This window comes from Hemitrygon akajei, chromosome 8 (genome assembly GCF_048418815.1).
Source record: "Hemitrygon akajei chromosome 8, sHemAka1.3, whole genome shotgun sequence".
In the NCBI taxonomy this organism is placed as follows: domain Eukaryota; kingdom Metazoa; phylum Chordata; class Chondrichthyes; order Myliobatiformes; family Dasyatidae; genus Hemitrygon; species Hemitrygon akajei.
In genome coordinates this window covers 19,662,036-19,689,823 of record NC_133131.1, presented here as the reverse complement: position 1 = coordinate 19,689,823, position 27,788 = coordinate 19,662,036, and the positions used below count along the sequence as shown (strand labels likewise).

The 27,788-nt window shown below is 36.8% G+C and overlaps 1 protein-coding gene across 9 annotated transcripts in view; it reads left to right on the top strand.

The window, feature by feature from the left end:
* The window catches only part of git1 (G protein-coupled receptor kinase interacting ArfGAP 1), a 235,784-nt gene that overhangs the window by 140,873 nt on the left and 67,123 nt on the right, over positions 1 to 27,788 (top strand). For 5 of the 9 annotated variants that reach the window (XM_073053397.1, XM_073053396.1, XM_073053394.1 and 2 more), the window contains exons 6-10: positions 794 to 924; positions 2,471 to 2,565; positions 5,030 to 5,072; positions 22,078 to 22,104; positions 26,919 to 26,970. In XM_073053397.1, coding sequence (XP_072909498.1) covers positions 794 to 924; positions 2,471 to 2,565; positions 5,030 to 5,072; positions 22,078 to 22,104; positions 26,919 to 26,970 — 348 coding nt within the window. The remainder of the gene's footprint in view (positions 1 to 793; positions 925 to 2,470; positions 2,566 to 5,029; positions 5,073 to 22,077; positions 22,105 to 26,918; positions 26,971 to 27,788) is intronic. The other 4 variants (XM_073053393.1, XM_073053389.1, XM_073053392.1 and 1 more) reach the window with 3 other exon arrangements.

Below are 27,788 nucleotides of genomic sequence, written 5' to 3'. Positions count from 1 at the left end.
GAAATTTCAATGACTATTTTATGAACAAAGTTGTTGGGCTTCTGCTCTATCAGCACAGTCAATCCTGATCAAATCTAAACACATTTCTACAATTGACATCTAGGTTTCAGTAGTGATGAACGTAGAGTGATTAAGACACAGTCTGTTCCTGTGTTTGCTCTTTGGTATGGTCGTTTAGTTAAGTTAATTCCACATAGTCCTATTAAATTAACCTTTTAAAGTTTAATTCTATTTAGAAACTTTCATGCACCATCTTAGGTTATTTCATTGGCCCTAAATGTGCTTCAACTAAATTTAATTAACATTGTCTTACAGACTGACTTTATCGTTTATATGGTATGGTGACTATTGGGCTATTATGGGAATAGCAATTTTATTTACATAAATATGTTATGATGATTGCTTTGATTTTGAGGTGATTTATCAGAGTAAAATCCTCTCCTTGACTGCTGAAGTGCCTTCAACCTTTTGTCAAGCACTCCTTGAATCAAGTGTGACATTTCCACGTGCATCTACTTTGTGTTGGATGGCATTAATAATATTTCAGTAATTTGTTTCAAATTTAGTCTTTCTTTATTCTGAGAAGTTGACTTCCAAGTGCTACTTAGAGAGCATAATTTTTACTTGCTCAGTCCTGTGTAAGATGCTGCAAATTGTTTCATGGGATGATGTCAACTGCTGAATCTATGCGTGCAGCTTTAAAAATGAAGCAATTCTTTAAGTAAGCCAGTATAATAGTTCCTGTTTACTTTTTAAAAATAAAATTAATTAGTTTTGATTTTCTACTCTTTAGGAGAAAGGTACCACTCCTTTGCATGTAGCTGCCAAAGCGGGACAAATACATCAAGCTGAACTTCTGGTTGTTTATGGTGCAGATCCTGGAGCACCTGATGTTAATGGTAGAACGCCAATAGATTATGCCAGGTCAGTGGAGTGGAACAAATATCCTCAATCATTACACACTTATGTCATGTTTAACTTGATGCCATAATATATTGCTCTTTTTTTATGAAGTAGGTTCAGATATACTGTTTATTGGAACTGCATTAAAGATATGGGAAAGGAATAGCAAGTGCTTTCCATAACCTTTTTAGAGATTGTACTGTTGTGTATATTTTATTAAATTCTGTCTAATGCTTTTGCAATAGAAATAGTTTAGTCAGAAAGCATTATTATGAAAGTTACATTTTAGGTTCTTTATGAAATTGTGTTCGTTGAAATCCCAAAGTTTTTGCCCTTCACACTTAGGAGAAACAGCACTGACTTATTATAACAAAACTCTGGACAGGAACAAAAGCCCATTGGAAGTCATAGTTTTGCAGAATCTAAAAATGATACTGCTTTTAAGAGCACACTGTTCCTTCAATACATACGTCAGTACTCTGTACAAAAGCAATTCCTTTACATGGGGCAGAAGAAAGTGGGAATGACAGCCATTCATAGTCTGCTTTGTCTTAGTATTTTTCAGATTGGAGGTCTTCTGTACTGCCAAAATGAAATTACTATTGTTTGATTGTAAAGGCTGTTACCGTAGAGGTTAAGACCCTTTTAATTTAGATACTATGAAGCTATTGTTTAATGGCACCACTTGGATCAATGCCAATTTTGACTTATCTGTGGGTTATTTGAGTTTTCAAAAAAAAGTTAGGGACAGACACAGAGCCTGTTTTGTATAATTATGTAAAAACATCTTGAAAACTCCATACAGTTCAGATTACTTTCATTTGAAATCCTTATCTTAACATGGTCCAGAAATTAAACTGATTGGTCAGTCAGCATCTGGGATTAAAAGAGATTGGGTCTAGAACTAACTCATCTTGCATTCTCTGGCCGTATTTCAAGCATGTTGTTGCTTCTGGATTTGTGGCATTTTCTAAATTTTATAAAAAGATAGACTAATTTAACTAATGGTTTAACTAATAACCTATATACAGTACTGTGCAAAAGTCTTAGGCACATGTAAAAAAAAATTAGTAAGCGAAGATGCTTTCAAAAATAATGAAATGGAAGGTTTCTAAATATCAAATAAATACTATAAAGATCAGTAGGCAGTAAAAAAAAAAGCACTAAATCAAATCAATATTTGGTGTGACTACACTTCGCCTTTAAAAGTGCATTAATACTTTTAGGTACACTATTGTGCAGTTTTATAAGAAAATCAGCTGGTAGGTTGTTCCAGGTATCTTGGAGAACTAGCCACATGTCTGCAGACTTTGACTGTCTCACTTGCGTCTGTCTCTCCAGGTAATCCCAGACAGCCTCTGTGAGTTAAGATCAGGATTCTGTTGAGGCCGTGTCATCTAAAACCATATAAAAGATCTATGGTGCCTAAGACTTTTTCACAGTAATGTATAAAAAGTTTATTATGTCAAAAATTAAACCTTATGCTGTATTTAATGTACAGAATCTAAACCCATGAGCTCTTGTTCTTGTGTTCCTTTGGCTAAATATGACTTTTTTAATCTTGTAGACAAGCAAATCACCATGAGCTTGCTGACAGACTGGTAGAGTGTCAATATGAGCTTACAGACAGATTAGCATTTTATCTTTGTGGGCGGAGGCCAGGTAAGTCATTTCTACAAAATCATCTGAAGTCTACTATTTATAAATATGGCTATTAGATAACTGTGTGGAACACTAAAGATCCTTTTGTTCTTGTTAAAATAATTCATTTGCTGATATTGTACAAAAACAAATTCATCTCTTTATTCAAAAAAAATGACTGAATGTCATTTGTAGATGCAACCTTTTGCTGTATCCAAGTTTCATCTCATTGTTTAAGAGAATCCGCTCCACTAATTTCATTGCTTCCAAACTCATCTAGCATGGTTTTTGATATTCATTTACAGGATGTGAGCATTGCTGATAAAGCTGGCATTTGTGTATTTTCTAACTGAAATGGCTATTTCAGAGGTGCATTTAAGAGTCAGCAGCCTTGCTTGTAGATATTTTTGCAAATTGACCATACTGAGTGAGAATTGTAGATCTTCACCCCAAACCTTTAGTGCACCATCTTGTTTTGTTTGTGGTTAGGTACTTTTAAGACACCCATTCCTGATTCCACGTTCATTAAATTGCATCTTAAGTTCCCAAACTGCAGATACAGGGTTTGATCATGAGCCTAGGATTTTTAGTCCAAACAGCCACCATATATCATACTCCTGAGGTTTTATTAAGCAGTTACTTTGAGGGCAGAAAATACTTCTTAATGGGTGTTAGAAGTATTTTGCAGATGAATGTAAGAAAAATTGCATATGGAATCCTAAAGATGAATTTGAATTTAAGTGATTGCACAACCCCTCTTCAATTACCGCCAATACATTTCTGGAAAGTATCTTGAGCATAGCTTATACATACCACTTGAGGTAAATCAGAGCCATGCTGCAGAGCTTACAGGGTGAACTTGCAGTATCTAGAAATCTTGTCATTAACCCATCTTATGATTGTTAACACTCAGATTACTGGTTGTTGAATTATATCAAAGACGTATTCAATTTCTGGTCATTGTCACATTGAGCCCCTAACTCCCATGGTTACCTCTGACCTTGTATCTTCCATAACAGTCAAGTCTTATAACAAAATCGAGACACCTTTATGAGAGGCTACATTTTTCAAGTCACTGGTTCCACTTGTTGTGGCATGAGGAGCTATCTTCCATGAAAGATGTGAAATTCAATTTCTCAATTTAAAAAAAACATCAGAATCAATGAAAAACACAAGAAAGCAGACTGCATTATCTCATTATACTTGAATCTCTTGTGATGTGATTTAGTTTATTAAAATCACTGGAATTTGGGCTCACCATCAGTGAAAATATTACATTTGGCAGGTATTTTGTGAATTTTGGTTAAATCCCCTGTAACAATTCATCCACTACATTGAAATGTTTTTAAATTTGCAGAAAATTGATTAGCTTTACCTGGAGAGGCTGAGAGTTACAAAATACAGTTTACACTAGGAAATTGAGAATTATGACAGAGAATCCTTTGTACTTTCCAGATTGTGTCCTGAGCTTTCAAAGCCTCATCCCTAACTACTACAGGGTTTATGAGGAGTGTGATGGGAGACTTGATTATCATATGGACTTTGCAATAATAGTAGGAGAGCTTATTGCCATATTGGATAGATCTCTCCACTTATTTGACATGCTGCCAGACCAGATTTCCGTTCCTCATCGTATCCTCCCCCAGCAAATATTCCTGAAGTCTTTGTTAGACTTTTATTGGAGCATATACAATCTTCAAAAGACACTGCTGCATCCTGCCCTAGTTATGTGAACATCACCTTTCAGCAGGGCAACTTCCACCATCTGCAAAGGCAGAATTGCTATTGCTTCCATCTTCTTTCATGTTGTTGGTATTGCAGATTGACTTTTGCTGTTATTTTGATGGTGTTGTAAATATCTTGGAGTTTTCTACGCATCATCCTACAGGGCCATCACCAACATAAGGACTATAGCAGTTTTAAAACCAAAATCCATCAGTACCTAGTAGCAAGCAGAAGTAAACAGTTTTGTCTTCAAAGATCACTTTGACAACAATTCTTTAATAAAAAGGCTGCAATAAATGCATCCTTAGAGTCAACATAAAACAGAACACAGTTCTGGGACATACAAATTACAAAAAAGCAAGCATTTGTGTTGTAACAAATTTAATATTAAATCAGCTCTTATGAATTACAACTTTTTATCAAAATTTTGTCTAGCATCTTGCTGTAAGAATCTATACTGTAGATTATAAGTTGCAGAAATTTACTAAATTTTTGGCCAAATGAGTCAAATATCTTAAGATAAAATTAATGTGGCTACGATCTTTTTAAAATAGTGCCCTATTTTGATGTTTAATAATTGTATATGTTGAACAATCTGCTTCAAGAACAGTGGGAAATGCTATTTGGTTTTCACTGAACCTGAAAATCAGTATATTTCTCCAAGGATTCTTTGCTCAAGCACCAAATAGACACTTTTATGTAGACATTCCCCTTGGTGCATTGTTATCTCTACATTGTTTTTGTTCTCCTTTTTCCATAGATCACAAAAATGGGCATTATGTCATCCCCCAAATGGCCGATAGGTGAGACTCCATCTTGCTTTATTTGTGAAGGATTAATAGTTAATTAAGAATGTATATGTTCAATCTCATTGACACAGATGCACTCATTTTCACAATACTAAAAATTTTATTTTGAAAGCTGAAACCTTTTCTGTGTTCTACTATTTTACTATTCTATTTTGCCTTTTTTATTTTGCTGTTTTCTATTTTACTTTGGTTTCATTTATGACCCTGTCTCAGAATTTTGTAGATCTGTTTCTTTTCTGGCCTCCACTATATTCATTTTTGTTATAAATGTGGATTCTCGCAATTGAATTTTGCACAGTGATTTTTTTCCAATAAAGTTATACATAAATCTAGTCATTTTTGTATTTGGAAAACTCTTAAATTGCTGGTCATTGATCATTTTCTAATTGGTGCAGAGAAGTTTCTGAGAATGGATTTCTTGATTACAGTGGTGCTGAAATTCTCAAAGCTTCCATATCCAATATGGTGGTGATAGAGGAAATTTTAATTTGTTTCCGCACCTGATTAGTCAGCACTAAAATTTACCTGTTACTCTTAACAAAGAAAAGCATGTCAAATACATGCACATAAAAATGCACACTTCTGATTTTCTTGTGGAAATTCATGAGTAGCTTTGACTGATCTGCTTGACTGGGGTTCTTTGTTCCATTCGTTGTCATATTGGTCTTGTTTATATAACACTTTGAAGTTCTGTAATTGTGCAGGTGATAATGTTACAATCATACACTCATTCTGGCATACAATCCCTCAGACTTGTATGTATGTTATATTTTGGGGTAAGTAAATGCCAATTGTCTATCATATTATGTCAAAGTTTATTCTTCTACGTTGACTGGGTTTTGAGAATTGTGATGCATCAGCAGTGGCCAAGTAAAAATTTATTCTAGAAATACAGTACTATGCAGAAATCTGAGGCACATATATATAGCTAGGGTACCTAAGACTTTTGTACAGTACTGTAGTAATTCTATATTTTGCACTGTACTGCTGCTTCAAAAAAAAAGCAAATTCCATGACATAAGTGAATGATAAACCTGATTCTGATGTGGGTCACTGTTGCGGACTGAGAGTGAGAAGGGGTCAGGAAGAAGGGAATCATAGTTGGGAAAGGGAGAAGAAAGCACCAGAGAGACATTCTGTAATGATCAATAAACCAATTGTTTGGAATGAAATGACTTTGCTGGTGTTTCTGGGATGGGTATATCTACACCCATGCCGCCCCGACCCTGTCACTCCTTCATCGCCGTCTGTCCCACAGCCCTCCTGCACCGCTCCACCCTCACCATTCCTAACATCCTTTGCTCCTGCCAGATTTACAAACTTGCTCTCCACTTCAAGTTGACTGTGCAAAAGTCTTAGGCACCCTAGCTATCTATATGTGGCTAAAACTTTTGCACAATACTGATAGTTTCTCATTTCAGCACATTTCTAGGTCATTACATTAATCTGTAACAGTACTTATATTCATAAAGTAAGTGCTTTTATGAATAACTGCCAATTTGACTTCTGTATTCTCATTTGGTGTGCTACCCTGTCTTCCATTCTGATTGTTTTGCTACTCCAACCCTGTAAAAGAAGTGGATTTTTTACTTGTGTAACTTTACAGCTACTTGAGTAAAATTCCACTTAATTTACTACATTTTAAATCTCTGTCGTGGGCAAAGTACTGGAGAGTATAACATCGGTAGCTGAGCGAAGGGCGCTGAGTAGGCTACGGTCAATTATGGATAACTCTGAACATCCTCTACATAGCACCATCCAGAGACAGAGAAGCAGTTTCAGCGACAGGTTACTATCGATGCAATGCTCCTCAGACAGGATGAAGAGGTCAATACTCCCCAATGCCATTAGGCTTTACAATTCTACCGCCAGGACTTAAGAACTTTTTAAAAGCTATTATTAATGCTTTTTGAGATAGTGATTTAGATGCATATCATATTTTTACTGAGTTAAGTATTGTATGTAATTAGTTTTGCTACAACAAGTGTATAGGACATTGGAAAAAAAGTTGAATTTCCCCATGGGGATGAATAAAGTATCTATCTATCTATCTATCTATCTATGGGGTGGGGGGGAATCAGTAACATCTATACAAGTATTAGTGATTTTGAGTATTCAAATTGTTTCCATCAAGGAGCTAGAAAGTGGTTTTTGTTTTCAGTAGCTATGCAATAGTTGTCTTTTCAGAATTTTGCTTGACATTAGTCAATCTGTCAATTAAATTTTCTCTGAATGCTTGCTTGTATTAAGTGTTACAGCACAACAATGCATTCTACCAAAAAGAGTTCCCTGCCTGTATTTAATCCACGAGTTTTTTTCCTTTCCTTAGCTTATCCCCATCACTATATTCTTCTACTCTTATCTTCCTTGTGAATATTTTTGTATTTGAAATCCCTAAATCTATTCATATTATTCAGAACAACTGTTCTAAATGCTAGGAAGCTCCCACTTTAATCACTCTCTGTGAGAACTATTTTCTCCCGAATTCCCTTTTGCACTCTTCCTGACCATTATTTTTACATCTGAAAGTGGAAAGGTTTCTCAACATCGTTCCAGATGTTCTGATCTTTTAAACTTCAATCTGATTAGTTATATATCTTTCTGAAAAAAAATGGGTCCAGCCAGTTCAGAATTTCCTGACATATACAACATCTACTGTATTTTATCTTTGCCCTCTCTAACAGTTCTACATCTTTCATAATATGACCAAAGCACTTTATAACAGTCTAGCAAAGATGCTTTTTTTAAATAATACTTATTTCAGTTTGCTCTCTGTAGAAGCAAACTAATTTTTTTTTAAAGTTTTTATTGACCTGCTTAGCTCTTTTGGTGTATTTGAACCATAGAAATGCATGCTTGGTGGCAGAAACTGATATTTTGTTTTAATTTTAAACCAGCCATCATACTTGATTTGGGAGCAGTAAAGCCATTCCAGTGAATGAAATCAAATCACAGCGTAATATTAATATTGTCCATACCCGGTATCTAGATCAAAATCGGCTTTGCCCATGACCTGTGATCATATCTGCTGATCACCCAGGTGTTAGTATTTTTAACAAGAAAAAAAGTTAATTAGAAGGGCCATGTTTAACCATGTAACTGCAAAATCTATTTAATTGGACTTGCCACCTTTTCATACATATTAAACCTGTCCTGAAGTTGTAATAGTTGTCTTTTAGGCACTTGGATATTTTCAAAACAAATCTCACAGTTTGCAAATTGTCTTTGTCCTTTGTTCAAATATTTGCTTTTAATTTGCAACAGTTAACCTCTAATTCTTCTGTTTTCAGTTAACATACCTCTTTTTTTTCTCTCCCCATTGCCATCAGTAACATCTGTAAACTAGTAAACCTGTCTCATAGCATCAACCTTGGTATTCTCAGCATTTTTGATATTATGTGGTTAGGAATGCAGGTTTTTATTTGGAAAACATGGCTTAACATTTTTCATACTTGATTTTACTTGACTGGTATTCGTTCTATTCTCTGCAAGCTAATGCTTTAAGATTTTCTGGAGTGACTAAATTTGATAAGAAGTTTCGTATTAAGATGGAGCTCCCAATCTAAGCATTTGTATATTATAATTTGTTGTGAAGATGTTTTGAAACAATTCTGATATGTTTGTGTTTTTTGGACCTTTGCTTCAGAGGTGTTGCACTGTCACAGCAGTTCCTCTTTTATCGTGAGGGTAAATTATCCTGAAGATTTACTGCTCAAAAGCGAGCAGTATGTAAATGCTCAATGCATTAATATACAAATACCAATACGTAGTTGTTTAGTTTCTAATATTGCCAGTAGATTTTTAAATTATATAATGCAATTATCAATGTACAATTTACATTTTAGCAAGAACACTTGAGAAGTTGTCTGTGTAACATGGAACCTTGGAGTTGATTAATTGTCTCGCACCTTCCTTACCTTTACCCTTCCTTTCTCATGGATATCAGGATCTGTGCTCCATATTGCTTCATACTTGGTATGTAGGAATGGCCATCACCAATTATCTTTTAGAAGGTGTGCTGATACCCTGTGCGGTTAGGGAATTCCAATATTTTAGTTCCGGTGATAAATCATGCTTCCCACTTCCTTCAAACCAAAGGTGTGGCCATGGGCACTCGCATGGGTCCAAGCTGTGTTTGCCTTTTTGTTGGCTATATTGAACAGTCTATATTCCAAGCCTACACTGGTATCACTACCCAACTTTTCCTATGCTACATCATCAACTGCATCGGTGCTGCTTCAACTTTGCCTCCAGCTTCCACCCTGCCCTCAAATTTACCTGGTCCATTTCAGACACCTCCCTCCCCTTTCTTGATCTTTGTCTCTATCTTTGGTGACAGTCTATCCACTGATATCTTTTGTAAACCTACTGCCTCTCACAGCTACCTGGACTATACCTCTTCCCACCCTGTCACTTGTAAAAATACCATCCCCTTCTCTCAGTTCCTGCATCTCCACCGCATCTACTTTCAAGATGAGGCTTTTCATTCCAGAATGAATGAGATGACCTCCTTCAAAGGAAGGGGCTTTCCTTCCTCCATCATCAAAGCTCCCCTTGCCTGCATCTCTTTCATTTCACCCCATCTTCCTGCCACCACATGAGGAATACAGTTCCTCGTGTCCTCACCCATAACTCAACTAGTTTTATTTTGAAGCCCCCCCCCCCCCCCACCTTCTTGCTTTGACTTCTCATCTTTTTTTCCAAGTTCTGATGAAGGGTTTCAGGTTTTTCCATAGATACTGCCTGGCCTGCTGAGTTTCCACAGCATTTTGTTTGTGATACAATAGTATGCTTCCTCATGAGGATGATGTTTGGCTTAAGAGGCAGACTGTAGGAGCTTGAGTAGAGCTGTTGAAGTAGTGCTGGGAAGTAAAACTTGTAGATAGTAAACTGTGGTCATCTTGTTAAAGACAGTATGTTTAGGTGGGTGGGCATTGCCACATGGGCTGTTTGGTTAAAGATGGTGTTGACCTCTTGAATTAAAAAAAACCCACAATTCTAGCAAGTGGAGATTATCCTGTTGTTCACCTGTCTCTCTTAAGTAATCACAAATCCTGAACAAAGGTGACCGTGTAGCTGGGTTGGTTCACTTTCTGCTTCATATGACCTGACTACAATTTTCCCTCTTCCCTCCTCAATACCAGCATCTCCTCAACTAATCAAAGGGTCTTGATAGGAAATTAATGATCATCGTGTCACAAGGTGATCATTTCTGCTCTCTTTTTGGAAATGGTCATCACCTGGGACTTCATGTTAGTTCATGGTTTTGTATTGTCTAGGTATCTTCTCATGCAGGCACCAATAGTCTCATTTATCTAAAGAGCATAGTAGGCAGGAGCAGTAAATCATTTGGCCCTTAGAGTCTACTCTATTTAACAAAATCATAGCTGATCTAGTCATTATCTCAACTCTTCATTCCCATATGTCCATGGTAGCTATTCATATATTATGAGAGATTTATCTACTTCTGCCTTAAAAGGTGTACACAGACTAGCTTCCACTCCCATGAGGTAGAGTTTCAAAGACTACATGATCATGTGACCATGCCTGACTTGTTAAATAGCAAAAATCAAGATTGTTTAATGTCATTTCCAGTGCAGAAGTGTTAAGGAGAACAAAATAATTATTACTTCAGATCTGATGCAACACACAAAGAAAAGGTAATTTTTAAAAACACAATAAATATTAATACATAAGACAGCCCATATACATTAATTGTATGTCCATGAAGTGATTGGTGTTAGACCCAGGGGTGTCTGTACATAAAGTGACTGACAGGAAATGATAAAGTAGTGATGATGATGGTGTGGAGGTTTGGTTTAATCAGTGGAGGTGCTGCTCGGGGAAGGGAGCTGTTCTTGAGTCTGGTTGTCCTGGTGTAGATGCTACATAGCCTCCTTCCTTATGGGAGTCAGGCAAGCAGTCCACAAACAGGGAGGGTGGGATCCTTCATGATGTTACTAGCTGTTTTATGGCACCTTTTTGTATTTATGTTCTTGATGGCAGGTAGGCTGCAGCTAGGTATGCATTGGACAGTTATGACTACCCATTTTGCAGTCTACCTTACCATTGCAGTGCAGTTTCTGTACAATTCAGTGACGTTGCTTGTTAGGGTGCTCTCTACTGTTCATCTGTAGAATGACATGAGTATGGATGTCCAGCTCTCTTCAGTCTCAGAAAGCAGGGGTGTTTGAGCTTTCCTGCTTGTGTAGAATGTGTTCTGTAACCATGAGGGGTTACACAAGATGTGTACTTGCAGTAGTGTTGAGGATGAAGGGGAAGGAGGAACCATTGTACATCCTGACTAAGGTTTGTTGGTTAGGAAGTTCAACACCCATTTGGACAGTGGTGTATTTAGACTGAGGATTAGGAGTCTGTTCATTAAAGTCTGCTGGACAATCATGTTGAGTGCTGAACTGAAATCCAGAAACAGCGCAATAACAGTCTAAACCTTAATCTCTGTCACAATGATGTGAAATATTTCAAAACAAGATCTCTAAGGCTTGATTTGATGTGTCACTTAACATAGTTCTGTTGCCTTTGTTTGTCCAATGTGCTCAAAGGTGTTTCATTGCCTCGTTAGTTTCCAAACAACAGCTCTTAAGCGAACTTCCATTGTGAGTTGGTAGCCTGCCCCCTTCAGAGGTAATATTTGTTTATACATCTGTCTTTGTAATTTCAAGTCAAATTATTGTGTATTGTGAACAATTTGCAAGTTAATCCTTGTTTGTTTTGATGGCTACTATAGCATACACCTTATATGCTTTGAGCATAGCTGTTTCTCCTTACTGTAGAAAGGTGTGAGTTTGTAGTTATGACTTTGGCAGGCTTTTGCTTGAAAAGTCTTTGAAAGAACTCCTAATTTCAGTGCAAGTAAAATAACTTATTGAAAAAAATTTCAGTGTTGGCTAGACTGACCCACACTGGATTTGTTGAGTCCAAATCCAAAACCTAGCCTAGTGCTAGGTTTCTTGTTTGGTCAGAGATACTAAGCAGTTTGCTTGGACTGTGAGGGTAGTTAATGCACAGACACATTGCTCTGGGTCTGGACTTGTACTTTTACCAAAGTGGGATGTAGATTTTGTCTCCTAAAGGATACTTATGTAGCATTTGTGTTTTTACAGCAATCTAGTTACTTCATTATTGCCATGTTGGACTCAGGCTTTTTATTGAGATTACTCCTCTAAATTTTTTTGGAAGATTAAATTTTAATAATGCTAAACTAAGGCTTTTTGAAAAAATAGGATGGAAATAACCTTCTGGCTTAATGATTCAGTGCATGTGAATATTAAGTAGTTATGGTTATATGCAGTAAAAATGAGGTTCATTTAAAAAGTACTAGTGTGATGTTTGAACAAAATTCCTTGCTGAAGGTCTGTGGAGGTGTACCAGTAATTTATATATGGAAATAATGATTGGATTTTAACAAGCTTATTCTTGCACCTGTAGAGGGTGCTGTGAGTATAAAATTGTATTATCAACACACCCAGTAAAGCAATTTCCTTTTAAAGCTGACATGTTTAAAAGGGATATGGTCGCATAGGTGGAATGAAGCCAGTTTGATTTTAATAGGGCTTGTTAAAACAAATCATAAGAGCACATCAGTCTGTGCACCAAAGGAAAGGATTATGGAATAAATTTTTAAAAAATCAAGAGCCACCTAAAATTATTGAAAACTGAGGAAAGGCACAAAAAATAAATTAGGCACCAAGCAAGAACTGCATGGGGGGATAAAAAAGCATTGTCCTCTGGCTATATCCATTACAGTTGTGGAATAAATTACCTGTTATTAAGTTAACAATATTTTTATTACTTTATGGATTATTCATAGCTGAACAGGGAACCAAAGTTGTAGAAGTAAAGAACATGTTTTGAGATTCAGCAGTAAAGCATGAAGATATTTAAATACAGCATTTTAAAAATTAAAAAAAAGCCAACCTCTATTGTCCCATCTCATTTTTTTTTCTCACTGACCCATTCTCCATCTCACCTCCCAGGCTTTATTTCTCTCCCTTTTACCCTTAACATTACAAGATAGTTTCCCCAAGGTGTCTTCAGGTACTGATTAGAATTCGAGCATTAATACTCATTATTATTATTATTATTATTATTAGCGAAAGAATACAATGAAGTCTGATGACTGAAGTAAAATTTTCTGACTCAAAATGAATTGCTAGTTCGGAATTTTACTAGTACTGGCTAGAAGTAAGTAGCCACATCCTCTGGTGTCATGTTGTTTCAAAAAGTGAGCCCTCATTTAGAAAAGTGACTAATGAAAACTTTTAGTCAGTTGTCTGCTTAACATATTGATTGTTTGAGAAAAGGTTTTTAAAAAAATTGAGAACTGCCTAAAATTATTGAAAACATGAAGAAAGGAGAAAACTCATCCAAAATGACAACTGTGTGAAGAAAAATATACACTGTTCTTTGGCAACATCCAGTACAGTTCAAATGATTCAGTTTATTATTAGAGAATGTATACACCCTGAAATACTGTCTTCCCAGACATCCACAGTAAACAGAACCTCAAAAGAATTAATGACAGAAAAAAGTTAGCACCCCAAATTCCCTCTTTCCCCTACCCTGTATAAGCAGCCGCATCAAGGCATCAACCGTTGCAGAATATATTACTTGATTGCTTGAAATAAGAGAAGATTGGTAGCTCAGGTTGGCTGCTTGTTTATAGGGTTGTTCACCAGTCCTAGATGTCAGGTCACAAATGTTTCACCACCAGCCACAATTGTGCATTGATAATGTCACCTCAACTGGTGACAAAATGTTTGCAACCTAACCTCCAGGCTCGGCAAACAACCTTACAAGCAAAATGTTATTTGAGTGCACCTAATTACCCGACAGTAACACTTAAAGCAGGATTTTTATTACTTTATGAGAATTCTAATGATTCATTTATTGCCATAAACAAGACTTAATGTAACTACCTGACTTAGAACTGCCTTTTCACCTTGGAGCCTACTTTTGATCCATTTCAATTATTTAAGATTACACTCTGGAGCATTCACAATGTAAAGCACAAAAACATATTAAAATTGTGATATAAAAGTTTTGTGAAACTACTATGTTTGCATTTCAAACTCTGCTTCTTGCAGATATTTGAAGATTTGATAGTGACCCTTGAATTAATATTTGCCAGTGTCTTAACAACTAATACAGTAAAACTCAATAAACTAGCTGAGTTGGAACTTTGGTGCCAGACTGGAAGATTTTTCTGAACTACTGAACACTACTCCTATCACTCCAACACACTCTTCATTTGGTTTCTTTTTTGTGTAAAGGGAGAGTATAATGGATTTTCCTGTAAGCCGTGTCTTTAAAGAGAGCATGGGGAGTAAAATCTGTTGTGCAGGAAATGGAGCCCAGGTCAGCAAAACACAGGGTGGGAAGTCAAACCCAGTTGGGCCAGATGCAGAACCAAGAGGATTCTAAACAGTGGGAGAGCAAATTAAATTGTAGAAAGATTGAACCTTGCGTTAGATAAAAACATCTATTGCTCCAACCAGTTATTTTTCCTCTAAGTAGACAGACCAAATTCTCAACATTTGCATGAAATTGCTGTAAGATCTACCTTGCTTGGTGACTATTGGATGAGGAACATGATAAAATAGATCAAGATCACCATGGTTTCCTTAAGGGGAAATCTTGCCTGACAAATCTGTTGGAATTCATTGAGGAAATAACAGACAGAATAGACTAAAACATTGTAAAATAGACAAAAGACATACAGTCTATAGAAGTGAGGCAAAGCAGCAGTGAGGTCATGGACCATATAGAGATTACCGAGGAGGAGGGAGGTGTTTACTGTCTTGAAGCAAATTCGGGTGAATGAATTCACGTGGCCTAACAAGGTGGGAGGTTAGTGCAGCAATTGCAGGAGCCCTAGGATTAGACAATAGCTAATGTTCCATTCTTTAAGAAAGGCTCTAATTGAGTTGGTAAACTCCAGGCTCATGAACCTGACATATCTCGTGGGAAATTATTGGAAGGTATTTTAAGGGAACAGATATATACGTATTTGGATAGACGGACTATTTCAGGATAGCCATTGCTTTGTGTATGGTAGGTAGTGTCTAACCAAAGATAGAGTTTTTCAAGGAAGTTACCAGGAAAGTTGATGAAATTAAGAGAGTGGAAGGTGTCTATATGGAATTTAGCAAGGTTTTGGAGGTCTCGCATGGGAGGTTGGTCAAGAAGGTTCAATCATTTGGCATTCAAGATGACGTAGTAAATTAGGTTAGACATTGGCTTCATGGAAGAAGACAGAGAGTGGTTGTAGGTGGTTGCCTCTCTGACTGTAGGCCTGTGCCTAGTGGTGTGCTGCATAGATCAGTGCTGCGTCTGTTATTATTTGTCATCTAAATCAACTTTCTAGCTAATAATGTAGTAAACTGGATCAGCAAACTTGTGTATGATACCAAGACTGGTGGCATAGTTGACTGCAAGGAAAACTATCAAAGCTTGCAGCAGGATTTGGACCAGATGGAAAATGGACTGAAAAATGGCAGATGGAATTTAATGCAGACAAGTTTGAGGTGTTGCATGTTGGGATGACAAACAATCGAAAATTTTACACAGTGAGCATTAGGGCTCTGAGAAGTGCAGTAGAACAGAGGGATCAGGGATTACAGATCCATAATTCCTTGAAAGTAGTGTCATAGGTGGAAAGGATCATAAAGAAAGCTTTTGGTACATTGGCGTACATAAAGATGTCAATAAGATTGAAAGAATATAAAGAAAATTTACAAGGATGTTGCCAGGTCTTGAAGACCTGAGTTATAAGGAAAGGTTGAATAGTTAGGACTTTATTCCCTCGAGCATAGGAGAATGAGGGGATGTTTGATAGAGGTAATAAAATTTTGAGGGGTATAGATAGCGTAAATGCCATCAGGCTTTTTCCACTGAGGTTGGGTGAGAGTAGAATTGGAGGTCATGGGTTAAGTGTGAAAGATAAAATGTTTAAGGGGAACTTCTTACTTCAGTGGTTGGTTGGTAAGTTGATGGAGAAGATCCTGAGAGGCAGGATTTATGAACATAATATGATTAGGAATAGTCAGCATGGCTTTGTGAGGGCAGGTCGTGTTTTACGAGCCTGATTGAATTTTTTGAGGATGTGACTAAGCACATTGATGAAGGTAGAGCAGTAGATGTAATATATATGGATTTCAGCAAGACATTTGATAATGTACCCCATGCAAGGCTTATTGAGAAAATAAGGAGGCATGGAATCCAAGGGAACATTGCTTTGTGGATCCAGAGCTGGCTTGCCCACAGAAGGCAAAGAGTGGTTGTAGACGGGTCATATTCTGCATGGAGGTCAGTGACCAGTGGTATGCCTCAGGGATCTGTTCTGGGACCCTTACTCTTCGTGATTTTTATAAATGACCTTGATGAAGAAGTGAAGGGATGGGTTAGTAAATTTGCTGTTTTGCACAAAGGTTGGAGGTGTTGTGGATAGTGTGGAGAGCTGTCAGAGGTTACAGCAGGACATTGATAGGATGCAAAACTGGGCTAAGAAGTGGCAGATGGAGTTCAACCCAGATAAGCGTGAGGCGGTTCATTTTGGTAGGTCAAAGATGATAACAGAATATAGTATGGTAAGACTCTTGGCTGTGTGAAGGATCAGAGAAATCTTGGGGTCCAAGTCCATAGGACACTCAAAGCTGCTGCGCAGGTTGACTCTGTGGTTAAGAAAGCATACGGTGCTTTGGCCTTCATCAGTCGTGGGATTGAGTTTAGGAGCTGAGAGGTAATGTTGCAGCTGTATAGGTCCCTGGTCAGACCCCACTTGGAGTACTGTGCTCAGTTCTGGTCGCTTCACTACAGGAAGGATGTGGAAACCATAGAAAGGGTGCAGAGGAGATGTACAAGGATGTTGCCTGGATTGGGGAGCATGCCTTATGAGAACAGATTGAGTGAACTCAGCCCTTTTTCCTTGGAGCGACGGAGGCTGAGAGGTGACCTGATAGAGGTGTATAAGATGATGAGAGGCATTGATCGTGTGGATGGTCATAGGTTTTTTCCTAAGACTGAAATGGTTAGCATGAAAGGGCACTGTTTTAGGAGCTTGGAAATAGGTACAGAGGAGATGTCAGGGGTAAGTTTTTTTTATGCAGAGAGTGGTGAGTGCGTGGAATGGGCTGCCGGCGACAGTGGTGGAGGCGGATATGGTAAGGTCTTTTAAGAGACTCCTGGACAGGTATGTGGAGCTCAGAAAAATAGATGGCTATGGGTAACCCTAGGTAATTTCTAAGGTAGGGACATTTTTGCCACAGCTTTGTGGGCTGAAGGGCCTGTAATTGCGCTGTAGGTTTTCTGTGTTTTCTATGTAACTTCACTAGAGGTTCATTAGAGTGTGGAACAAGGTGCCAGTGGAAGTGGTGTATGTTGGTTCGATGTCAACATTTGGAGAAATTTGTTTCAATACGTGGATGAGGTAAGGAGGGCAATGGCCCGGGTGCAGGTCGACAGGACTAGGCAGATTAATATAGTTTGTCACAGACTAGATGGGGCAAAGGGCCTTTTTCTGTGTTATAGTGATCAATGACTTGTTTACTTGGATTTTCAGAAGGCCTTTGACAAGGTGCCACACATGAGGCTTGTAAACAACACAAGAGCTCATGGTTTACAAGAAAGAGTGGCAGAAGATTGGCTGATTGGCAGAAGGCAGAGTTGGAATAAGGGGATCTTTACAGTTTGGCTGCTGGTGTGCTGTTCACCAGGGCTCAGTGTTGGGTCTGCTACTTTCACATTGTGTTAATGATCTGGATGAAGGAATTGATGGCTTTGTGACTAAGCTTACAGATGATACAAAGATGAGAAGAGAAGCAGGTAGTGTTGAGGAAGCAGGGAGTCTCCAGAAGAACTTACAAAGTGAATCACTTTACATTTTTTTGGGGTGAACTCCATCTGCCTATTTTCAACTAAACTCTGCATTCTATTAATGTCCTGTTGTAACCCTTGATAACCTTCTACACTATCTACAACACCACCAACCTTCCTGGCATCTGCAAAGTTATCAACCAACTCATCCCCTTCCTCATCCAAATCATTGATGAAAGTTGAGTCCCAGAATAGATCATTGCAGAACACCACTGGTCACTAACTTCCAGGCAGAATATGCTCCATCTACAATCACCCAGTGCTTTCTATGGGCAAGTCAATTTTGAATCCACATAGCCAAGTTTCCCTGTGTCCCATGCCTCCTGGCTTTCTGAATGAACCTACCGTGGGGCATCTTACTAAAATCCATATTCACCACATTCACTGCTCCACCTTTATCAATGTGTTTTGTCACATTTTCAAAGAATTCAATCAGACTCATGAGGCATGATCTGCCCCTCTCAAACACATACTGATTATCCTTAATCAGACCATGCTTCTCCAAATATTCGTCAATCCCATCTCTAGCAATCTTCTCCAATAACTTGCACACCACAGAAGTAAGAGTCACTAATCTAATTCCCAGGGTTATCCTTTCTCCCTTTCGTGAATAATGAATAATATTTGCCACCCTTCAATATGGTTCTACCCCTGTGATCGGTAGCATCACCAAACGTGCAGTAATCTCTTCCATAACTAAATCTCTTCCCTGGAGGCCATTTATCCAATACTTTCATAGAATGTAATTTGACCTTTTCCAATTCCTTTATATTATTTATTAATTTGAGGAGCTGAGTTGACAACATTAATGATTTTATCCGATAGAATAGCCCAGCTTTGTTTAGTTCAGTTTTATTTCTGTTTAGTTTACTTTATTTTTGATTTTTCAATTTGGGTTTTTTTTCCATCTTTTTTATTTCCTTGTATCTTGGGAGGTTAATTATATTGGTGTTACCTATAGTTTCTACTCACACATGTATTAATTGCCAACAATGTAATCACACACCCTTTGTACTATTATGGCCACTATGTATTTATCTGGAAAAATTCAATAAAAAGATTGAAAAAGAAAGAAAGAAAATCTTTCCTAAATAGTGACAGTGTCTAGGAACAGAAGGCACAGCCTCAAAATAGAAGGTTATCCCTTTAGGACAGAGACAGTGAGAACTTTTTTTAAACAACATGGTGAATCTGTGGAATTCAATGTCACAGAGAGCTATGGAGGCCAAGTCATTGGATATATTTAAAGCAGAGTTTTGATAGCTTCTCGTTTAGTGAGGGTGACAGTGATTACAGGAAGAAGATAAAATGGGGTTGAGTGGGACAATCAGCCATCATCGAATGGTAGAGCAGGCTCTTTGGGCAGAATGGCCTTCTGCTCCTTTGTCTTGTGGTTTTTATAACTAAAACTGAATATCCATGAAGGATTGCTTTCAATTGCTGAAAATGCATATTTATAACAAAGTTTTGAAGATTTTAGCAAATAATACTATGTCTGATTTTTAGTTACTTTGTCAGATATGTGATCTGAAGAACATTTTCAAGTTGTTGAAGAATGTTCCTAAGGCCCTAAATGGTTGAGAATGTATGCAAACAAGCTTTTTCTCGTTCTCAGAATTCTCAATAAGGGAATCTTTGTGGGAAAATATGTTTGGCATGCTCATTCTGGAGGATTAAGGAAAGAAGCCAGAAGCATGTTTTTTCTTTAATTCAATTATATACAGTATGTTGATGTGAAGCATTTCATTGTTTAATGATCATGCAAATAAAAAGGCCAGATTTTTCTCTCAATATAATAGTGCGGCTATTTATGTGCTCTATTATTTATGCACAAATGGTGGAATGAGTTAAGACTGTGGCAAATGAACATCCAAAATTGTTATGTTTGCCAGCAACTTCTCAAACATGTCTTCCGTAAAATGCATTGTGAATGATGCAAAGCTTCTGTATTTATCTGGGATATAAGTTAAACCAAGTTAAATCTTGCCATTTCAAGTCTAGAGGTGTTTAACTTTTAACATCTTTTAGAAGTATTGTGACAGTAATTAACACAATACTTTTAAAAGGTTAGAAGTTAAACATTAATGTTAAAGCCGTATTAACTTTTGTTTCCTTAATTTAGTCTTTATTTTTCTTAACTTGATCTTCTGAACCGAATTTAAACTCTTGGAATTTACATTTGGTCCTGTCTTTCAGACTCGTTTTCAGAATTTTCATTCTTTCTGATGGGTTAAGAGGTTAAGTTGCTTCTTCTGTTACTTGAACTCATATGCCCTATTTCCCTTGCTGAGCTGAAAATCAGCTCACGCTTTCATTGTTTCCACCATTTTGCTTTTATTTCACACTTATTAAACCAATATACTAAATAATTTAACATCTCTAAATGCATTAATGAAAGTATAGCTAAAACATTTCTGTTATACAAAAAATCTTATTCTATGCACAAAAAATCATAATGTATATTAGTTTTTAAAGAAGCGGACCACTTTACACAATTAATTTCTTTATGAACTTTAATTAAACCCTTTCTAGGAAGAGGTTGTGGGGAGGAAAGGTTATGCCATGAGCTAATTTAAATTAATTCCTTTCCTGTGATTCTGATGATTAGGTTCTGACAAAAAAGCCCTCACCCCATCCTCCAACCACCCCACCAGGGATAGAGTTCCTCTTGTTGTCACCAATCACCCCCGTAGTCTCTGCATCCAGCATTTAATTCTCTGTAACTTCTGCCATCTCCAACAGGATCCTACCACCAAGCACATCTTCCCCTCCTCACCACCCCCCTGGTTTCCACAGAGACCACTCCCTACACGACTCCTTTGACCACTCATTCCTCCCCACTGATAACCCCTCCTGGTACTTATCCTTGCAAGCGGAACAAGTGCCACACCTGCCCCTACACCTCCTCTCTCACTGCCATTCAGGGCCCCAAGCAGTCCTTCCAGGTAAGGGGACACTTCATCTGTGAGTCGGCTAGTGTCATCTACTGAATCCGTTGCTCCCGGTGTGGCCTGGATATCTTAAGACCCAACATAGATTGGGAGACTGCTTCACCAAACACCTACGCTCTGTCTGCCAGAAATGGCAACATCTCCCAGTGGCCACCCTTCAATTCTACTTCCCATTCTGTTTGTCAGTTCATTGCCTCCTCTACTGCCACGATGAGGCCACACTCAGGATCAACATCTTGTGTTCTCTCTGGGTAGCCTCCAACTTGATGGCATGAATATTGATTTCTCGAGTTTCTGGTAGTTGCCCCCTCCTTCCCTGCCCCCCCCACTTCACCATTACCTCCTTCTGGTGTTCCTTCCCCTTCCTTCCAAGGCCTCTAAACTCTCCTATCAGATTCCCCCTTCTCCAGCCCTTTATCTCTTTCACCTATCAACTTCCCAGCTCTTTACTTCACCCCTCCCCCTCTCCGTTTCACCAATCACCTACCACCTTGTATTACTTCCTCCCCCCCCCCCCCCCCCACCTTCTTGCTCTAACTTCTCATCTTTTTTCCAGTCCTGATGAAGGGTTTTGGCCCAAAACATTGACTGTTTACTATTTTCCATAGATGCTGCCTGGCCTGCTGAGTTCCTCCAACATTTTGTGTGTGTTTTATGAATTTATTATCCTGTCACATTATTTATTATTTTAATTCCACAGCTTCCTGAGCATCTTAAATTCCTGACTTTTATAGCTGTGTTTATATAAATGGCTTTTAAAATTCTAACAGTCTCACTTTGGCAATATACTATCAAAATATGTTTGCATTGCATATGAACTAAAGTTTGGAGCAATGCACTTTGTTGCTCTATAGTGCAAATAGAATGGAATGAGTTCCTGCTGTCATTATGTATTCTTATATAAACAGATGGAATAATCACACCAGTATTTTGTTGCAGTAATCGCCTATAAGTTTCATCTTTTATTATGTTCCTTATTAATGCAGTGACAAAATTGCAGTGATTAAACAGAGTTTTTTAAATCTTTATCCATCTTTATCTCAAGCTTGAATCTGAGAAGTAACAGATGATCCATAAATACTCTTAGGTTCTCACAAATTGCTTATTCTAACAGATTTTCCTGTTTTTCCTCCTTTGCATTCCTTGGAAAATAGAACACGGCAAAAATGCATGACCCAGAGGTATTTTCATTACATTTAGATCTTCAATTTGTTTTCGAAGCATGCCAATATTACATAAACATAGAACATTACTTCTCTGTACTGCTTGCCTGTGATTTATTTCTTGCCAAAATACAACATCCACCCTAACTTCTGCAACCAGGTACTTAAAATGCTTGTGCTTGATTGATGTTTTAAATTGATTATCTAACAAAGTGAAGTACTTGCACATAATTTGTCATGGTCCAATTTTTCCAGGGTACTTCATAGTTTCCCTGATTGTTTTATGAAATCTTTTGCATAGTGTCATACTTGAAGACTACCATGATAACGAGATATTGCTTATCATGTAATTTTGCAAGATTTTAAATGAGCTTCTGTGAAACTCCCACCATAGGCCCCTTCATCATCAAAATTCGGTTATTAGAAGATAAGGCATACCACAACCTTGAAGCATTGGCTTTGGTTCTATAGCCACTCTATGGTTGGAGTCTGGTCACTCTGGTCACTGATACCCAAAGCTGCTGCCCCAGTATATCTGAGCCCTTTAAAATAATTAAGATGATAAAAAATATAAAACCAAATTGTCAATAAATGCATAAATTTACATCAAAAATGAAAAATCAAACAAAGACAGCCATTTTAATGTACTAGTTGCAGTAACTCTGGTTAGTGTAAAAGCAAGTGGCCAGATACAAATTGCGCCCATTGCTACAGCTGGGCAATCCATGGTGTACTTTTTTTTTGGCTTGGTAGAAGGTCAATCTGCAAATATATAACCCCCTGGATGTTCTTCACATTGCAATGTGTAGGAGCAGAGATCCAGAATTGAATAGCACACAATGCAGCTGGCCAACATTTTCTTATCTAAGGGGCTATTCATTGGTGTGTTCCTGTCCAGTATTGATTACTTAAATGAAAGGTTAGCTCAGTTGTAAGATTTGGCTTTATTATTTTTAGCAACATAGCAATATTAGCACTTCATGCCTCCCATCTAATTCTCAGGCATTCTTTCTAGTTTTTTTCCCCACTTTCAGTTATGTTATCCTTCCCATTCTGCAAGAAAAGAATCTTAAACTGAATGGGATTTTGTAAGTTATTATCCTTAATGCTTTACTTTGTTCCAGTGTAATCCATTTTTTATTCAAAAATATTACCAAATGTTCTAAGTTTTATGAAGTTTTGGCACCAGAATCTCCATGCCATGAAGACTAATGAAAGCTAAGGAGTGTTAAAATGGATCATTCATATCCAAGAGGACAATTACAGGTGTTTATTCGCTGTGCATCTACTGGTGATAGAGGGAAAAGGCATCTCTTGAACGTGTCAGAAACATAAATGTAGTGTTAATTTTAAATATGACCTATAAATTGGTTAGCTTTATAAGTGCAAGTGTTATCACTTGATTAGAAATATTGCTGTAGTTGAACGCTATATTAAAAAAAGTCATGAACCAGCCAAATTTTAAACTTGTTTAATGTAAGAGAATCAAAGTTCAATCCCTGTGTTCATGAAACAATTTACAAGATCACTCCTGTTCTTAAATGAGATGTGATTTGTGTGAGGTTGTGAACAGGTAACTGAACTAAAGATGTAAATCCCCCTTCTAACCAATCTAAATTATTTGATAATGTTGAAAATATTTTGTTTGCCAACATGCTTGTAATCTTGTTATACTACTACCACATCTGTGATTTCTTTTGGAGTGAAAGTTCAAAAGCTTCAGAATTAAAAAAGATCCTCCTGTTTACTTGCTATGGTTGTACATACCTCAGCACTTTGGTGATATAGAAATTTCTTTAAAATCAATCCATAAATAAGTGAAGAATAAGATTTGGTCACACTTCTGTCAAGTACACTATTATAACAAAATAAAGACCTTAGTGTGGAATTGTTCATTCATGGTGTGATTTTCTTTTTGTTAGAGGTGAGGAAGGAACTACGAGAGCAGATTCAGCAGAGTACGGATGAGCCTCCTATGTTGAAATGTGATTGGTTTGCAATTAGTTTCAAAAACCAGAATTGTAAGAGATGCTTTAGATACCAGTGAAGGAAAGTGTAGAACAGGGGTTCTCAACCCGGGCATCCATGGACCCCTTGCTTAATAGTATTGGCCTGTGGCACAAGAAATGTTGGGAACCCCTGGTGTCGAGAAAAATAAAGATAAATTATAACCTAGCTAAATGACTTTGGGAAAGAAGTACCTCTGTGTTGAAAATTTGTAAGCCAAATTATTTTAGACTCCTGATTCAATAACTTTCAATGCTATTGTTATAACTTTTGAATCAATAATATTGTCATTTCGTAGAATAGCTGCTGTTTGCTGCAGGCTAAATGCAGTTTCCACTGCCAATACATAGGCTGGCCTTTTGATACTAGTAGTGCAACATAACCTCACGATTATAATTTGTGTTTCTTCTTTTTTGTTTGGATGTTGTAGAAGATACACTCCCAACTAGTGTATCAAATCAGAAAGCAAAACTTGAATGGAACAGAAGTGATACTTTGCAGCTAGAGTTATTCACCATTCTCCTGGAGTAGGTAGAGTTGGCAACATAAAAGAAGATCTTCCTAGAGAAGCTAATTTATTGAGTTTCTCTGTTACTTCTGTTCAGAATACTTTCAAATAATCATTAAAGAAATTTTACTATCTTTTAAACTGAAAACATTTTTCACTACATCTTGAATGTTATGCAAGCAACCAACAAGTGTTACAAGTTTTTTTAAGCATTTACATTAACCACCACAGGAAAAAATACTGTAAATGCACTCATAGCTTTATATGTAAAGTTGAGGTCTACAAATGTGCATGCAAGAATCCAGGATCATAAAACTGCAGTATTGTTTAAGAACAGTCATTCCTTATAATTTATAACTATAATTACCCTTTTCACTCACTTGGAAATTTGTTTGAACTGCTCCATAGTCCTTCAGTTGCAACCCCTAGGATTCTTCTCTCAGTAGCTAATTCTACATCAGAAGTTAGTTTTGTATTAATCTAAGTCGAACATTTATTGTATTTCTCATACTATCAGAACATAATCTTGACCAATTTTTTCCATCAATTTTAACATTCAGATCAGATTCCCATTTTTGTCTTGATTTATGAATTCCTAATTTAATTGTCTACAATAATGAATTACATAGTTGTATTCCATTTGAAAAAATTACGTATAATTTAAGAAATGAATATGAGATATTTTTGAAAATTTGGTCACCATACTTACGAAAGATAGGATTAGATACATAGGTCCTTTGAAGATAAAATTATAGTAATTGGGGAAAGTGAAAATAAATATCAAAATTATTTTGAACTCCATGGAACATGTGGGGATCCTCCGATATCCAGGCAATCTTTCTTCTCTTTTCTTTCTTTTTTTCTCTTTTTCTTTAAATAAGGGTTATGGGGGGAGGGTTAAGGGGAGGGGGGAGGGTTAATATCACTTTTCTTACCATTTCATTATTACATTTATTCTTGTAATTTCTAAAATTCAATAAATAAATAATTTTTTAAAAAAAAAAAAGAAGTTAGTTTTGTGAGTTCAGGAGTATACCACATGCTGCTTGCTCTGGACTTTTGTGTTCAAATAAGCAAAATTCAAATCTAAAATGGATTATAATTTGGAGCATGCTCATCTCATACATTGTTGTTTAGATTTTTCTTTAGACTTGTGTGCATGGAGCCCATATTTCAAGCAACCACTTAGTTGTAATTTTATTAATGTAAAAGCTGACATCAAGGCACTTCAGATTTTTGACTCAAACCATTTAGTAATTAATGCTATGAGTATTTCTCTTCATTTAATTTTAAATGATTACTTTCCAAGTGACTTGTTATTCATTTTTAGGATTATTATTAGTTTGACAGTTTCTCTTGAGTTATACAGTACATTAGTCGATTGAGCCAGTTAGTTGATGTGCAAAATCTTATCTCCTCCCCATTATCCCCTTTCTGAGAGATGGAGCATGCATGCATGCATAATTTGGGGATATATTTGTTTCCCTGTATAATTCAGAGTTATCACAGGAAACTCCTCTAGACCACTAAATTAATGTGTCATGGAATCACACAGCACAAAACTAGACCAAGTCCATGTTGACCATCAGTTGCCTGAGTTTTTGTTCTTTAATTTCCAAAGCACATCACATCAGACTGCACTACCTTTCTCTCAAAGGGTGCCCCAACGTTATCTCTGTTATCTAGTTTAAACTAATCTTGAAGTCATCTTATTTTGGCACAACTTTGGGAAGTGAAAGGAAACGCACATTGTCACAAAGAATGTGCATACTCAGTTATAAACACTTTTGGAACTGATGGAATATTATTACGTGGCTATGTAGAAAAAAAATTGAGATAAATGTCCTTTTTGCAGTATTTAATCCAAAGTATTGTTCACCGTTAACTAAGGGCATAAAAATGCATGGGTACTTTTAAAATTATATATGTTTGTTGTAAATGTATGGGTGACAAATTGAACTGGTCACCAAAGCAGTACATTAACAGGTTCCTACTAACAGTGGCTGCTATACTCAAGATAACAGGTTGTAAGTTGTCATTGAATAAAATTACTGTTAAGTAGCACTATTAGTATTTCAGTTCCAAAACCAATCCATCTCTTGAGTCACACACTTTTGCAAAGGAAACTTAACCAGATACTCCAGTTGTTTGTAGTCCCTTGTATTCTAAATTTCTGAGTGTTTGTAATGAATAGTTTTATGGAGTCAATGATTCATCCTGAGCATTTGTACCAGGTTCCATTTGAAAGTTAATATTGTTATCGATGCATGTTTTATTGACCAAGTTCCTGAGTTGTGTTTTTCATGTTTCTCTTCAGTAGCTTGGACTTGTCAGAACTAGCTAAGGCAGCCAAAAAGAAACTTCAAGCAGTAAGTTATGAATAAACAATACTTTTACATTATTATTCATATATTTCTCTATGACAAATTGTTTCCCATATATATTGTGATTTCCTTTTATGGGTTGCATAAGTATTGAAATTGGAGCAATAAACAAAAAATGCAATAACTACACAACATATCATTCGGGATCTGAAACAATTGAATAGGAGTTAACTAGAGATTCTTTTTAGTTGGAGCTATTGCATTTCCAGTACTTTTAATATTTTAACATATAGCTTGCTTTGAACTTCCTTGCTTAACTATGCAAATAAATAAAACGTTGCAACTCAGTCATGCTTAAATCTTTTTGTGTGCTGTTTGTTTTTCCTAATTATATAGTTTCCAATTTTACTTGTCTGTTGCATACTATTCTGTATTCATCTCAATCATGGTATTTTTGCCTCAAAATTTTCCCAACTCAGTTTGTCATGAACCAAATTTAGAAACCACCACCCACCACTCTAAGACTTCCTGCACTTGGTTCTAATGGAATGTGTTCTTATGAAATAATCACAAATTTGTTTTCTATCTGTGCAGGCAGTAAGAACTACTGATATTATGGTTTGTGTAAAATTGCTGCATTTGTCATTTTAAGTATGTTTCTTTTCCCACAACTTTTACAGGTGATTTTTGGTATCATGCCAAACTAGGCACCATTCCAATGAGAGTTTATGTTGAGTTGGGGGTTCCATTGCAACAAGTGAGAGAGTGAAAAGTATTGTAGCTAGATCTTATCCTGTCAAAATTTGCACATGCACCTTTTCTAATATGGTACACGGGATTAATGAAGGTTCCTAGAGCCAAGC